General features: G+C 34.5%; 2 protein-coding genes across 3 annotated transcripts; one reads left to right on the top strand and one right to left on the bottom strand.

The window, feature by feature from the left end:
- Window positions 1-405: 405 nt before the first annotated feature.
- Window positions 406-2,236, bottom strand: LOC125055566 (activity-regulated cytoskeleton associated protein 1-like). The gene is made up of 2 exons (XM_047658025.1): window positions 1,273-2,236; window positions 406-413 (listed from the first exon to the last, which is right to left on the bottom strand). The coding sequence occupies exons 1-2, from the start codon at window positions 2,234-2,236 to the stop codon at window positions 406-408; spliced, it is 972 nt and encodes a 323-aa protein (XP_047513981.1).
- A 5,631-nt stretch (window positions 2,237-7,867) lies between these two features.
- On the top strand, window positions 7,868-16,716 carry LOC125055098 (transportin-3). Of its 2 annotated transcripts, none has more exons than XM_047657338.1 (12): window positions 7,868-8,116; window positions 8,186-9,076; window positions 9,272-9,451; window positions 9,620-9,783; window positions 10,229-10,442; window positions 11,133-11,288; window positions 12,015-12,250; window positions 12,758-13,075; window positions 14,352-14,527; window positions 15,246-15,343; window positions 15,504-15,646; window positions 16,182-16,716. In XM_047657338.1, exons 1-12 carry the CDS (start codon window positions 8,003-8,005, stop codon window positions 16,240-16,242), a joined length of 2,751 nt encoding a protein of 916 aa, XP_047513294.1. In that variant the 5' UTR covers window positions 7,868-8,002; the 3' UTR covers window positions 16,243-16,716. The 2 variants fall into 2 exon arrangements, with proteins under 2 accessions (XP_047513294.1, XP_047513293.1); XM_047657337.1 differs by having other exon boundaries at window positions 7,869-8,116; window positions 10,226-10,442.
- Window positions 16,717-17,202: the final 486 nt, after the last annotated feature.

Raw genomic sequence — 17,202 nt, 5'->3', positions numbered from 1 at the left:
TTGAACACCCGAAATTGCATTTATTTCTGTTAGCTCTTAAATTGTATTCTTTTAATTTATTGAAAATTTCTCTGAGACTTTCTATATGTTCTTCAAATGTTTTAGATCTCAAATGTAGATCATCTAAGTACGCTAAAATATATTGTGATTTCAGCCCACGAACGAAACGATCCATGAGCCTCTGAAAAGTTGCTGGAGCATTGCGTAACCCAAATGGCATTCTCTTAAATTTATATGTTCCGAAGGGAGACACAAATGCTGTTTTGTCTTGGTCATTAATATTTACAATTATTTGCCAGTAACCTGACTGTAAATCAATTGTAGACATATATGGCATTGCTTTAGCTTGATGTAATAAATCATCCATCCTTGGCAAAGGATATCGGTCAGGTTTAGTTATTTCGTTCAAACGTCTGTAATCAATACAAACTCTTACATCGTTTCCACCTTTAGGAACGAGGATAACTGGTGCTGCCCAAGGTGAGTCACACTCCTCAATGATATCATTTTCTAGCATTTCATCAATTTTCGTCCTTAATTGTTTCTGACGAAGAGGTGATAATCGATATGGTTTTACAGATACTGGTTGATGATTACCGGTATCAATTGTATGCTCTATGTTTGTAGTTGGGAAACCATTTTTATTAAAAATTGTTTGATACTCAAACAATAGATTATTTAATTGCGATCGTTCTCTATCACTTAATAATTCAGCCTCATTATTTCTTAATAAAATATCTGGTTGATCAATGATTGAAAAATCAAAAGAATAAAGTTTAATAGGATTTATTGGTATGTATTGTACACGAGGATCCTTATGCTTTAATGTGTCTTCGTTTTCTGCTCTAGGCTCCCTAGGACGAATAATTGGAGGTGGTGTATTCAATCGCCTTAACTTCCATTCTCGTTTATGTACGGGGCTTGTTTCGGATTCATCTTTAATGTAAGGAGGAGTATCCGGAATAGGAGATAACATTTTAATTTCATTAAACCATTTTAAAAACTCTGTTGGACTGTCGTTTGTTTTTGAAGTTAAATTGATATTTGTAAAATCCATTTTTTTTACATTTTGGGAATTCTTTATAATGAGTGCGGGTACGTTTTTAATTTGTAAGAATGGAAAAATCGTTTCTGGAGCATCAATGAAATACCATGACCTCTGAGGTAAGTTAAGTACTATTCCTGCAGATTCTAGAAAATCTATTCCCAACAATGTTCTAGTATTCTTTTCATCTGGCATTGCAGAGAATGTAATGGGAACACAACGATTACCTATATTTATTTCAATGGTTATAACTTTGAGCTTCGTGTGTTTTGTGGAGACATCAGCTAAATTAATTATAGCTTCCTTGTCCGTGAAAGTGTAGCCTTCTTTTAATAATAATTCGTATAATGTAGAACCAGCGATACTTGTACGAGCCGCGGAGTCTAAATAAGCGTACCCATTTGAATTTTTAATCGTTACTTCAATTATAGGTATTTTTACGCCATCTTCTATAGTTTTATTAATAATAGAATAAAATTGTACCGGCTTTGGTGGCGTTTCCTTACTTTTACAGTTCAAGCAATTGCTCCTGTACACTCCCGGAGTGCCACAACCATAACACTTAACACCTGGCTTCTCCATATTCTTTGCTTTCTCATTATATTGTTTTTTCCTGCACTCATCTTCTGTGTGACCCCTCTTGTTACAATAATTGCACCTTTTGGTTATTAATTTTTCTCTCTCTTCATTATTTTTTAAACTTTGAAAATGACGTCCTTTTGTAAGTAGATCCCGAAAAGTTTTAATTTCTGACCTTGGAATATGTTTTTTCAAATAAATGTTTAGCAAACCATAAATTAAATCAATTTGATCCTCTTCCTTGTGTCGTTGTGTTGGTAATTGTGACAAAAGTGCACGTTTTGTACAAAGAAATGTGTCAATTGATTCCTTGAGACCTTGGCGTGTAGAAAATAATTCTAAATAAATTTCGTGAGGTTGCTTTTTCGGGGCGAAAGATTCTCTTAACAGATTTATTGCTGAAATCCAAGTTTTTGCCTCCGTTTTTACTCCTTGCCACCAAGTTGATGCTTGACCAGTTAATAATAACCCCAAACCTTCTATGGCATCATCATCCGAAATATTTTCAATTTTCTTGAAGATACTTATAGTGTTAATAAATTCTTCCACCACATTGAAATCTCGTTCACCACTAAACCTTGAAAAACATTTAGCAAAACTTGTACGTTGCATATTGGTATCTGAAGTAGATATCGACGAAAAAGATTGTATTAGTCGTTCAAAACTTTCTTCTCTTGAAGACAATGATGTTCTTGATATCGCTTCAATCAAGTGAATGAGTTGATTGTCACTCATAACTATATTTGTAGCTTGTTCGCTCATTTTGAAAAAATGCGGGTAGTTTAAAATTTTAGTACACCCGTATATTTATTTTTACTGTTGCCAGTTGAACGACGCGTAGATAAACCAGTTGTTAACCAGTTGTAGGCCAGATGTAAGGCGCGTTAAAAATATTGCGGGTCTGTTTAATTTTAATATACCCGTCTTCTTCTTTTACATTGAACGCCAGTTGTAAGGCGCGTTGATAAAAAATGCGGGTCTTTTGAATTTTTAGTATACCCGTCTTCTTCTTTTACGTTGGGCGCCAGTTGTGAGGCGCGTTGATAAAAAATGCGGGTCTTTTGAATTTTTAGTATACCCGTCTTCTTTTACGTTGGGCGCCAGTTGTAAGGGCGTGTTGAGAATTAAACTCAATTGTCCTTAAGAAAGTAATTTATTGTTCTTCTTGTTACAATATTGAAAACATTACAGTAGGTAGGTACAATACGACTAACCTAACATTGAACCGTAGGGAGGACGCGGGGCATCGCAACCCTTATGTTCACCTAGCTAAGGCTTAACTTAACGACGCGGGGCATCGGTCAAGAAAAGCTACTGAAGATCCACAAGCAGACGACCCGGTGGGCTATCGTACTTGCAGACGTCTAGCTAGCGAATGCCACGAGCTTGATCGGACATCGCATTATATAGAAGCCGCGCGCTTCTATGTGTGCGTTGCGTGTATGCGTCTTGGCCGTAGTGTGACATTGTTTACGCCAACGCGAGTCTGTCGCGTTACAAACTATATTTATTATAAAATACAACTTTATAGACCACAAGCCCATGAACAAAAAATACCTGTGAAATGACCCAACCTGAATTACGCTTAGAAGGCTGTTACTATATCTGAAAATAGCTCTGAGCACTATGCCGTCATTTCTGAGCGGTACATGTGAGTACGTGAGTGAATGGACTTTCTCAGGTACAATGGGGGAATTTCGACTAATTATTAATGTACGGCTTTGTTATAAGTGTATAGATGATTAAAAATAAATGTCGAAAAACCTAGTGCCGTACAAAAGTGATGGTGCCGGAAGTCGGTGCAAATTTTTTATTCGACGACAGTTGCAGAAGCAATATAGGTCATTTATTACTGTACGGCATTTGTGTGATTCCTTTTGGACACATATACAGATACTTTACCCGTAAACGCCGTACATATTTCCAGCGGAGCGGTCGAAAGCCAAGGGTCGGAACCCTACCCCTACACCCATATACCCTAAGGTCATTGTAAAATGTACGGCAACATGTTCAAAATATTATTTAACACGGACAATAATGTTTTATAATTATGCCGTCCAAATATTATAGTTAATATTTGTGTAATTAAATATTTATCGAAATTTCAGGATTTACCAAGTTCTTACTGCTGTAAGATCAGAGAATAATGTACGGCAACTTGTTTTTTTACATAATGTTACTAAATATTACCGTTGTACATTATAGCCGTTCATTATAAATGGTAACAAATAAAAATATTATGATAAAAAATATATGAAATTTCCGAAATTTTGATGACTTTTCAAATACTCCTAGAGTAATATGGGGAGTAATATTTTCAAAGATTATTGTTATTTTATATGTAACAAATATAAATAAACAAAAAAAACCAGATGCCGTACATTTTACTCCAGATTATTCTTTACAGCTGATAAAAACTTCGACGACGTTTGAGGTGTCCCTTAAGGTCATTAATAACTGTACATATCTGAGTATACTACCATAAGGCTGTAAAGTATATTTACAGCCTTATCGTACCAGCAGAGAGAGGTAAAGGAAAAATATTTTTAACAAAAATAAAAATATAATACAGGGCGTCCCAAAGTTATGAGACATGAAGGGAAAGTACCTTAAATATCGCAGATAGGGTATTTAACTAAAAGAAGACTTTATGTTATTTATAAAAGTTAGTAATTCTGCATTCAAAGATTTTTTAAAAACTACTTGCCTCGTCTGGAAATCGAACCGGCTTAAATTAAAAAAAAAAACACCCCTACTTTTATGATGCCAATCGAAAGAATGGCCAAAACCTAATAACTTTTCTAAAGTAACAGACTCGTAGGGGATTTTTTTATGCCGAATACGATAGATGTTTTTAATTTGATTAAAAAGATATATTCACGCTGTTCCTTTCTTTTAAAATACTATGTTACTTAAGAAGAGTTATTAGTTTTTGGCCATTCTTTCGATTGGCATCATAAAAGTAGGGGTGTTTTTTTTACATTTAAGTCGGTTCGATTCCCAGACAAGGCAAGTAATTTTTAAAAAATCTTTGAATGCAGAATTAATAACTTTTAAAAATAACATAAAGTCTTCTTTTAGTAAAATACCCTATCTACGATATTTAAGGTACTTTCCCTTCATTTCCCATAACTTTGGGACGCCCTGTATTGGTAGGCGGTGTTAGCGGACTATCGAAAGTGTACGGCATTTATCTTTTATTGAAGATTGTCTAAAGTATTAATAACCTGTGTTATTGCCGTACAGATAAAAGTCACCGGAAAATGACTCTTTTCTGAAGAAAGTAATTTACCCCATACACCTATGTGTTCCACAAAAAATGTACGGCATGCTGGAAAATGTTATCTATTTGTGAAGTACTCTCAAGATCATTTAATTTTATGTTGTTTCATATCATCATCACCTATATGCTAATCAGACATATGGGTCGCAACACCCTTGGCTTTCGACCGCTCCGCTGGAAATATGTACGGCGTTTACGGGTAAAGTATCTGTATATGTGTCCAAAAGGAACCACACAAATGCCGTACAGTAATAAATGACCTATATTGCTTCTGCAACTGTCGTCGAATAAAAAATTTGCTCCGACTTCCGGCACCATCACTTTTGTACGGCACTAGGTTTTTCGACATTTATTTTTAATCATCTATACACTTATAACAAAGCCGTACATTAATAATAAGTCGAAATTCCCCCATTGTACCTGAGAAAGTCCATTCACTCACGTACTCACATGTACCGCTCAGAAATGACGGCATAGTGCTCAGAGCTATTTTCAGATATAGTAACAGCCTTCTAAGCGTAATTCAGGTTGGGTCATTTCACAGGTATTTTTTGTTCATGGGCTTGTGGTCTATTATTCGGAATAATCAAATCCTGCGAAAGAAACGAAATATTCTATCAAATAAAACAAAATTTAGTCTATTTTACCTGTTTACTATTCGGAAAAAATATAGTCAGTTTACGTTTAGTTAGTTTACGCGTTAACATTCCAACCAGTAATTTGGAATGTTCCTTATAAAATCGGTAGATTATAATATTAAACCGGTAGATAATAGACCAGTGCCGATAATTTTTGAAACCTAAAAAAATAATAGTAGAATGAAACCTATTGGAAAAGGAGGAGAATATTATAAAAATTAAAGGAATAATAATTTACGGGCGATCTGAGGTCGGGAAGGGGTAGGGGGGAGGTTTAAGGGTAAAAAACGGTTTATCTCGATTTCCGGCAAAACTAAAAGTCCTATCGAAGAAAGTTAAATGGCAAAGTTGTAGGTAATAAAAAGATCTAAAACTTTTGTATTCACACATTTTTCACATAACCTCAAAATTTATGTGAAAAGTTCAAAAAACCAACTTTTTGGTTTTTTATTTTTATCTTTTACAAAAATTTATTTTTTCAAACGAAATTTGGTAAAAACTTACCTTTCTATGTCCCAAATACGCTGTAATTTATTTGACTAAAAATATCTATTTTTTAAAGAAGATTCATAGGGAAGGGGATGACGGGTCTGGGCGTTACTGCATACGATTTTTTGCATTTTCTGAGAAGATTTACTATGGCAATATATATATATTTTTTTACCATAGGAAAGTTAAGATTACAACGAACTTTTGCACACCAACTTTTTGAAAAAAGCTGATATTTTGACGGGTGAATTTTCGATTGAAAATTAGCGTGTTTTTTCGATATTAATTCAAAATAAGGTGAAAAAATAAATATTTTTAGTCAAATAAATTACAGCGTATTTGGGACATAGAAAGGTAAGTTTTTACCAAATTTCGTTTGAAAAAATTAATTTTTGTAAAAGATAAAAATAAAAAACCAAAAACTTGGTTTTTTGAATTTTTCACATAAATTTTGAGGTTATGTGAAAAATATGTGTATATAAAAGTTTTAGATCTTTTTATTACCTACAACTTTGCCATTTAACTTTCTTCGATAAGACTTTTAGTTTTGCCGGAAATCGAGATAAACCGTTTTTTACCCTTAAACCTCCGCCCCACCCACCCCCTTCCCGACCTCAGATCGCCCGTAAATTATTTTTGCTTTAATTTTTATAATATTATCCTCCCTTTCCATAGGTTTCATCCCACTATTATTTTTTTCACTTTTTATTTATTTTAAAGGCTATCTGCACTGGTCTATAATGCTATAAAAGAGGACGATTACGTGGGTAACACTGAAAATGTTTAGAATTGGCCAATTAGAAACATTGCCAATAAAAACTTTTTTGCATTTCAATTTTAGAACTCTTTGGTAACCTAATGTATAGTATATTGGCGGCAATTCTAAAACTTGTTACACGTGGAAATTAACCTAACGCGAGAAAATTTTCGGTCAATGATTTATTATGACTTTCGTTTTGGGCTTACTCTACAACAAAGCTATGATAGCCTGCGGTTAGCATTTCTTAATGAAGCCTTATCTCGTGCAACTATTTACAATTGGTTTAAGGAGTTTAAGCGTGGACGTAGCAATCTCAATGATGATCCGCGTGAGGGACGTCCTTTATCAGCGACTACTGAAGATAACATCAGTGCTGTGCGACGCATGATAGAGGAAGATAAGAGAGTGACCTATCAGCAGATACGGGCAAGCCTAGGCAAGTCAAGTTCAAAAAATATTACACGATCATCTGGGCGTCAGGAAGCTTTGTGATGCATGCATGACCAGATGCATTCCCCATACTTTAATTGATAACCAGAAACACCTTCGCATGGACTGGTGTCGCCAAATGTTAGATAAGTTCAACGGCGGCTCAAATGCTGTATTTGACATCGTCAGACGTCACAGTTGATTAAAGCTGGATGTATTACGAACCCAAAACTAAAGATAAAATTCGATGTATACGCTTTACGAGCCCTGAAGATGCGGTGAAAATGAAAATTCTATAGAAGAGACCTCAGACCCCTAAGAAAGAATGGGCCCACTGCTTTTCTCAGTGGTTCCATCGAATGTGACGATATCTAGAGAGGAACGGGTTTACTTCGATAAACAATAAAAGTATCGGCAACTTTCTACATTAAGCCGTTTTTCATTTTCTAAACATTTTTAGTGTTACCTAGGTATGCTATTGAACCGTTAGATTATGCGGCATAATAAGACACCCGCTATACATAATATTTGTGTATAAAGCTATCCGTTGACGATATAGGTTATCCTCGTTCTCTGTTTGTCTGTGCTTATGTCATTTTGACGTACGTCAAGCTAGAATGTGATACGTCTAGTTTACGTTTTCTCGAAGCTCACTCGAGCTAATTTGTATTTTGTTACATTTTAAATATTTCTACGAAAAGTATGTTATTAAATGTTTTATTTAACATAAAAGTAGAAAATCGATAAGATATTATTTTGTGTTTATTTAAAATTGCAAGATGGAGGCTCCTTCAATGGATACAGTTTATCAGGCCATAAGCGCCTTATATGATAACCCTAATGTTAATGAAAAAGAAAAGGCTTCGTTATGGCTCGGAGATGTACAAAAATCGGTATGTTACGTGTTTTATAGTTTAAAGTTTTGCAAGAAATTTTGAATATATGACATGTATTTATTTCAGATACATTCTTGGAAAGTAGCCGACGAACTGTTGCACCAGAAAAAAAATTTTCAAGCTTGTTACTTCGCAGCGCAAACAATGAGATCAAAGGTTCAACACAATTTATCTGAACTGCCCGATGATGCTGTAATTTCTCTCCGGGACTCTCTCATATTGCACTTAGAATCGGTATCTCCAGATGTCAACTCAGCAATTCTTACTCAACTATCTTTAGCCTTAGCTGATCTAGCTTTACAGATGCCCACTTGGCAGAACTGTGTTAGTGACCTTATAAAAATATTTTCTAATAAAAATAATTTTGCTCTGCTTGAAATATTGACAGTGCTACCTCAAGAAATAGACTCATCAAGTCTAAAATTAGGAGACAATCGTCGTGAGCAGATAAAATTAGATCTAAGAGGAAACTCTCCCATTGTAGTCATTTTTCTTAAGGATTGTATAAATAGTTCACAGACTTCTAACATAGCATTGAAAATAATAAGGTGCATGACATCATGGACCCAAGTGAAAGCAATAAATCTTCAGGAATTAGCTCAGAACCCTGTGGTTGGTTTATGTGTGCAAGTTTTAAGGGATTATAATACAAACAATTCATTACATGAGGCAGCTACAGACTGTATGTGCGCAATACTAGACTGTTTAGAGCAAAACAACAATGGAGACGAGGTTGAAAGAATGTTATTTGACAGTTTGTCAGCTTTAGAAGAAAGCTATCACTTAGCAGTAGCTCATGAAGAAGAGGAAAAAGCTGCAAACTTAGCTAGACTATTTACAGAACTGGGAGAAACATTTTTAGAGAGAATAATAATTAGTACAGCAAATGGACAAGGCCATTTTGCAATTCGGTCTCTGGAGCTTGCTTTAGTATGTGTTGGACATCATGATTATGAAGTAAGTATTTCACATATAGCACTTGTCAATGATTATCCTAAATAGCTTTTATAATGCTTAGCTGTTATATATAAGCTGCAAAAAAACAGTGAAAATAGAACTTATTTTTATTTCCTATTAAATTTTTAACAAATCACAAATACATAATTTATTACCATTACAACAATAAGATCACTGAAATATTTGAAATTACAGATAGCAGAAATCACATTCAATCTGTGGTATAGATTATCGGAAGAAGTGTACCAACGGGATTACCAACAGTTAACGGATGCTTTTAAGCCTCATATCGAAAGATTAATAGAAGCTTTAGCACGACACTGTCAGTGTGAACCTGATGACCAGAGCTTGCCCGAAGAAGGGGACGAATTCTATGTTAGTCAATATGTTAAATGTTCTCTAGAAAATTTTACGATTTATCTAGACAATCAAGTCTTGTATCCTTTCTGTGAGGCCTGAGGTCTTTCACTGGCAATTTTTCTAATATCACAAGAGGACAATCATTAAACGCAAACATAAATAAACAATACACATTTTTTTCAGGATTTCCGAGTGAAAGTATATGAGCTTATAAAGGATGTGGTTTTCATAGTCGGATCTAGTTCTGTTTTCCGAAAGATGTTCTCAGTACTACAAGCAAACTTGCCATGGGAGCAGACAGAAGCTGCGCTATTTATTATGCAAGCAGTAGCAAAAAATATTCTTCCGTGAGTACACTAGAGATTGTTAATTATTAAAAGTTATTTGGTCAACAATGATTGACTAATCTTTTCTAGCAGTTTATTTACTTAGTTAGAAAGTTTACGACATCACGCACAGTACTAAATCTACTAATTATTTTACAAAATCTTACATCTAAAATGTGTGACAATTAATGTAAACATAAGTTTAACAAAAAAAAAATAGAGGAATTAAAAATACAATTAAAACATATACGATAATACAAGCTCACAATAAAATAAAATTATAGAAATTTGTTGGCACTTAGAGCAGAAAAAAAAGAAAAATCATCAGCACAACAGCAAAATTAGGTTCGAGAAAGGCACCCCACAATGCCTTCTCTAAAATGATTTTGAATGAAATAGAATGTAGAAAACATATTTTACGTATTTAGACCCCTAAAATAGACCCCAATAATCATGTTTTCAGCAGAGAAGAATATGACTTTGTCCCTAAAGTCATAGAAGCAATTTTGTCTATGCCTGAGGACAGCCACTTAGCTGTTATGAATACTTGTATTCAGCTTCTTGGGGAGTTGTGTGACTGGATTGAGAAGCACCCGCAATGCCTGGAGCCATGTCTCCGGTTTTTAGTCAGATCTCTGGTGCAACCTAAATTGGCTAATGCTGCTGCAGTTGCTCTACAGGTTATAATATATATCTACAGGATATTATAATAGGAAATGTAAAATGAAAGCCTCACAAAACATTACATACTCTAACAAGCTATTTTATCTTCAAGACATTTATTTCTCTGATAAATTGTTATAACTGTGCGATGAGAAGAGACTAAAGTTACAGTTAGTTATTAGACTAACAAAATTTAGTTTTTTAATATTAATAATGTTTTGAGAATTGTTTCTCCATATTCCATTAGGGAGCGTTCAAGTATTAGGTAACGAATTTTAGGGGGGGGGGGGGGGCCTTTTCTAAAAATTTACGATGCGGGTCGGGGATTCAATTACGCGGTATTGTTAATATTATTTTCGACTTTCCAGTACTTTACACCACATAATGGTATGGTAACTTTTAGGTATAAAGGAGTCACTGGGTGGTCACGAAAAGTTTAACTATACTTGGGTACAGATAAACGTTACGGCGCGTTACATGGGGGGGTCAATAATCTCCAAAAATGCGTGACGTAATACTTGAATAAACCTACTTTATGAATTTTCCGAAATTATTATAGTTTTTGACAATTTATATGTATTTATATGCAATACACCTATGCATATTCGAGAAGCACCCAATTCCATTAGTAATAATACTTCCAAATTAAAATTCTGTTTGTATGTATTAAATTATTCACATTTTGTGCAATCTCTGATTTCTCATAGAACATCTGCAAAGCCTGTCGTAGTGAGGCGTCGTGTCATGCAGCATTAGTGGTGGAAGCAGCTCGAGCAGCAGATCAACTCGCTCTGCCCATTCACACTGCTTCTACACTCATGAGAGCCCTCGCTGCTGCCATCTCCCGGTTACCACATGATCAGGTAAATAGTTCTATTATGGACCATTACTGTAACAATTTTTTTATGGATGTTCTCAAAAATTATTGGTGATGAATATTCAACAAAATTAGGAAAAGTATCAGAACTCGCGCGAGCAACATTAGAGGTTTTATTAATGGTATTCAATTTTAATCTCTCCCTAAAATATGGCGAGGGGGCCGATGGCTGGCCATGCGTCGTGAACGGGTGCTACTTGTGGTGTCTGGTCGTACTTGAATTCGGTCGGTGATGTTAGTTATTTCGACTATGTGTTTGCGTGTTCCCACGATAATGTTAGTGCGTGCTCCTATTTCACCATGCCTCCTGCTGATAGAGGACAACTATTTGTTTTTAATTTATGTTATTATTATTAATTACCTAAGAAGTCATGTGGAACATGGTTTAATGGTTGCAGCTCCTTACAAACGTTGTGTAAAAAAAAACATGGCGATTAAAAAGAGTGGTGGAGAGTTTATTTGCCAGTTCTTCTCTTCCGTTCTATGCCCTTGATTTGAGAACTGGCACTAAATATAAAATTAGAAGCATTAATATGTATTTCTTTACTGACAAGTCATAAGTGTACAATGTGTTACCCATATGATTAAATGTTTTTTTTTTGAATGTTTTAAATTATTTCAACGAAATGTGGCATAGACAATACAACAACGTGTTATAGACAATACATGAAATTCAATACCCCATGTTTTATAAACTATTATTTTTTATCAGCTATGTTCAGCGATGCGCGAGTCAGTAGGAGTGCAGTTGGCAGGGCTGTCAGCCCTATTGGAGAGTAACACAGAACTGCGCAAGGGGTCCCCTACTGATCCCGTTCTGTGGCTCGACCGGGTGGCAGCCCTGTTCCGCGATGTGGACGTGGCACCCCCTTCTGACCCCACAAAGGGCCACCCTTGTATGCCGGCCTTTAAGGACGCCTGGCCTGTGCTTCATAGAACAATGCAGAAGTTAGTTTATTTCTTGATTCATTTAGAATTAATAGAAAATTATGTATTTTATCTCCATTCACAATTTTAATAAAATCATTCCAGTAGCACACTAAATAAAGGCTTAAAATTACAAATTTCAATAATTTAATTAAAAGGCTGCACCACATTACACACCACTTAAATCCAAATTGATTCAATTTAAATCAGTTAAAAAAAATTTAACAATGTCCAAAAATTACTGTAAATGGTGAAAAAAAATAAAAGAACTTTAAACAAAAGTTTTATTCATGTTTATGTACACTGCATGCAAAGTAGTTATAATGAAAAAATAAATATTGATACTAAAACAATAGAGAATGTTAATTAGAGTAATAGTATTTTTGGAGATGAGCCTTTATTTATTAATTAATTGTATTAAAATTTATTTATAAAAGTTGACATAAGAAAAATTAACTTACAATGTCTATTGTCATATGCTTTATATGGGATAGCAAAATTTTACGATAAAAGCAATAAAAATTTCAGATACGTACGCGAAGGGCGTGTAATGGAACGTGTGTGCCGTTGCGTACGTTTCTGCGTAAGAGGCACGGGACGTGACGCAGTAGAACTGCTTCCCGCTCTTGCTACTTCTCTTCCCCCCCTTTACGCAATCTACCAGCACTCCTGTCTTCTCTACCTGACTGGAGTACTGGCAGATGCATTAGGAGGACCATTGAGTGCCCCGCCTTTAGCCCATCTCCTACATGCCCTTTTGCCCCCAGCGTTAGAACTCTTAGGTAAACCTGACGGACTCAAGGACAACCCGGATACAGTTGATGACTTGTATCGGCTTTGTGTGAGGTAAGGAATATTATTTTAATAATAATAATAATAAAGCCCGTTTTATTTCCAATCATGACAAAAACAAATTATAATACACAGCTTAGATTATTTTACATTTTTAAACATATTTTTTTTGAAGTTATACTTCTTTAGGCGCGTTATGAAAAATTGATAAGAGTGAAATTTTACGATGCGCGCGCACCGTGACACAAAATTAACAGAATGATGTTGCCCACGGAAGATGCTACGGCATTGGACATAATTTAAAAACAACATTCGAATAATAATATAGTTTATGTTACACTTAATGTAAGAGAATAATAATAAATTTTGCTTGTTATGATATATTCTAGCTTCCTTCAGTACCGTCGATCAGACCCCCTTCACGGGTAAAGGCCCTACTCCAGCTTTTTCCAACTGTCTCTGTCTCTCTTTCTCCATTCGTTCCCTGCTACCGCTTCTATTTCTTCTATCCACCTTGTTTTTGGGCGACCTCTTCTCCTTCCTCTTGGTGCTATCCATACAGTTGTCTTTAAGGTCCACCTATCTGGACTATTATTTTAACATGCTTTAATTATGCAACTATATGATTGTACCGCAAATGTTTATCTATTAACAGCATTACTTTTTGAACCAGCGTTTACATGATGAATTACGGTGCTGTATTTATGTTTTTTTGTTACATTATGTTCTATGATCTATGTAAATAAAATCGTGCTCGGCCTTTGATCCATACTTTTAATCGCATATTAGTTTTCTGCTTACGGCTCGTCTTGTACTTAAGAAATTCCTTTCTCATTATTATTATTATTTACTGTGTGAAAATCTTTACGAGTTTATAACGTATTGGTATAAATGTTAAAATGCATGACACTGCTTTAACTTGAAAATTTATTTTAATAATTAATATCAGAAACACACTTCATCGAATCACCATAAACAAAATCGTTGGCCACAGCTAGTTTGGAGGTATAAAGTAAAATGAACAAATTAAATTATTTTTAGGTAGTTTAATTAATTCTACTTTTGCTTTTGAATAATAACCGCAGTTGTATGATATTCATAATAAATTGTATGTATCTTCAGTTTTTACCTCATGAAATACGTTTTGAAGTGCGCAATATATTTGCTACTAACCTTCGAACCATAAGACATAACGAAAATAATATTAATTGTATTTTAATCGAGCATCACTCGGATGAATGTGCGTTTCCAATATCGGGTGGTTGACTACACCCTCAATATGTCAGATTCTCTTCTTAACATACAAAGTACTACTCTTCTGTTGCTCTAGGTACCTCCAGCGGATTCCTCTCCAATTCGTGGAGTCGGGATGCTGCACGGCAGTTGTTTCTTGTGGGGTGAAAGCTGCGCGTCTCGATCATCGCGACGCAAGCTGTTCTCTCATGAGCTTCCTCTACGATCTGCTGAGGCTTGCGCACGAGTCGGATCCCGCTACGCCTCTCGGCTGTGAGTATCATTTTTACAATACATGCAGGTTAAGTCTAGTAGACAATTCTTAATGCTGCTGATAAGGGGCCATCCATAAAGTACGTCACACGAATTTTAGGACTTTTGAACCCCGTCCCCCCGTCCTTGTCACAGGTTGTCACATTTTTATAAACCCCCCCCCCCCTCCTGATGTGGCGTCACACATTTTTTAAATTTATGTATGTATTTACCATTCAAAATTCTCGTGAATTTGAGTGTCTCACTTGCATTACAACGCCGCTCTAGAAGTTAAATGACGTTACGAATAAATATACCTAGATCAAGTTCGTAAATTTTTAATTCACATCCAAACTTTGCGTTTTAGTATTTTAAATTTTAACATGTGACGTCACAAAAGTATTGACCCCCCCATGCCCCTTGTCACACGATGTCACACTTCGGTGATACCCTCCCTCCCCATTAACGTGTGACGTACTTTATGGATGGCCCCTAATATAAGGTTCAAAAGTATTAATTTAATTAGTTTTACTATGAAAAATTGTTCTTTACACAACTAGGTATTCTCTACCTGAATGAGGGATTTCATTGCCTTAAATTTATGCGATGTATTTTTCACCCTTTCGATAATTAAGGGATTGGAATACTGTGGGGAAATTTTACTTGTTAGCTTTAACATAGCTCTAATTATATCTGACGGTTTAACAACTGGTAATTATTAATGATTTTTGTTTGACAGCACAAATCAATGCAATAGTGTCAGAATATGGTGAGGCGCTGACGTACGCATTATTGGAAGCTTCTGCGTTGTATTTACACGCGTACATGCTTAGTGAGGTAAGAAATATATGATTAAACATTACGCTTCATTACATTGCTTTATATACTGTAACGAATTTGAAAATATATGTTAATGTAAGTATTTGTTAATAAACATTTATTACTACAACGGGAGTATAATAAATGACATATTCAAGAAGATCTAATGCTCTAACAGGTGGGTAAAGTTCTACTAGAACTCGTGGATTGGCAACGGCGTCATGGAGTAGATTGGGTCGCGGCCGCACTACCGAGGTTACCGAGGGGTCGCGCTCATGCCACGGAACAACAGTGCTGGCAGTTCCATCAATATGCTGTCAAGTGAGTTATATGAAAAAATAGTTTTTTTTAAAAGCTTGACAAGTTGTTTTCTCTGAAATATTTTTAGCTGGAAAAATTTGCACATTTAATGTGGTTTATACAGATTTAGAATGAATATTGGTCAAAAATTTAAATTAGTCTAATCGCATTTACTTACACACTTCATACAAAAGATATTACACCCTCAATGGTCAAGAACAAATCAGTAAAATTGCAGTTTTACTAAAGTACTATTTTATTTCTTTCTACTAAATTGTTTTTACACTGCGATGAAGAGATAAATGATTATAATGGTGCTGTTGGACTCGTTTATTTAATAAGAGTTGTGTATTTCTAAATTAAAAATAGGGTACTTACTAGAAGTGGGAAAATAAAATTAAGAACATATAATAATTATTTAATAATACATTTCTGTGTCAATGTTTTTTCATATTAAAACCATTAGTGTTAAATTTGGAACTGATCTGATTACAGTTTTTGGACAATATTATGTACATATACAATTTTACGCTTAAATATTCATTTTTTGTTTCAGAGCGGAAAAGTGTAAAGAAGCAACTCGACTTCTGCGTGACTTTGCCCGGCTTTATCGATAACTCAAGACTGATCCCAATATCTGATCCATGTTCAGTGGAAGTAAAACTATAAGAATGTTTTGTAACTTTACAAAACAGTATATGAAAATATATCATGTTATTATAGTTCGAACAACTAATCATTAAAAAACATTACATCATTCGATTGTAAGATTTCTCCAGAATCTTGAACATTTAGGTAAACTCATCACTGACTCAGAATTGTGGATAACAAAACGGCATATTACCATATGTGAAATTACAAGGTTTATTTGAAAATCAGTTGTACATTGAAATCAGAAAGCAAGTCATACTTTATGTAAATTTTTTGTGTTTCACCGTGATTTCATTTTGACATACAGAACAGGTAGGTAAGTAAAGATATGTTTAATTGATAGAATATATTTTGTTACAAACGTACATGCTCTTTTTCATTGTGATAAACACCATAATATTTTTAATGTAAATATTTATTAAATTTAATTTTTATCACGATTCGTTATTTATTCAATTTAATCTTTTTTCAAATATTAATCGAATCTATGGTGAACTTATTTTAGTACGTACCTGCAAGCGAAATGCTTCCTTAAGTACTCTTTAAGAGAGTACAAATTCAAACAGTACCCTCTATTAATAAATAACGTATACAGTTTGATTGAGTTTTATAGGTCTACTTAATTGCATAACTTTTAGTCCTATCCAAAGATTAGTTGTATATTGCCCTCGATTGTACCAACACTAATATTTTAGATCAAACTCTAGTTCTTGTGATTACTGAAGATATTTTCTCTTAGAGATAATTCAAAATATTAAACCTTCAAATACCTGTTAACCGAAATTTAGTATTTTCTTAGGTACCATATACACTTTCCACTTTATTCACGCGTGGATTTATCAAAAAGATTTTTTTTTATTTGAGGGTAATCTCATTATGATTAAGTTACCATGAAATTTATGGACAAACTTACTAAATTAAACTAA

The sequence above is a fragment of the Pieris napi genome, chromosome 13 (genome assembly GCF_905475465.1).
Source record: "Pieris napi chromosome 13, ilPieNapi1.2, whole genome shotgun sequence".
NCBI lineage: Eukaryota > Metazoa > Arthropoda > Insecta > Lepidoptera > Pieridae > Pieris > Pieris napi.
Note: the sequence above shows the minus strand (reverse complement) of the source record. Positions and strands in the feature narration are given on the sequence as shown.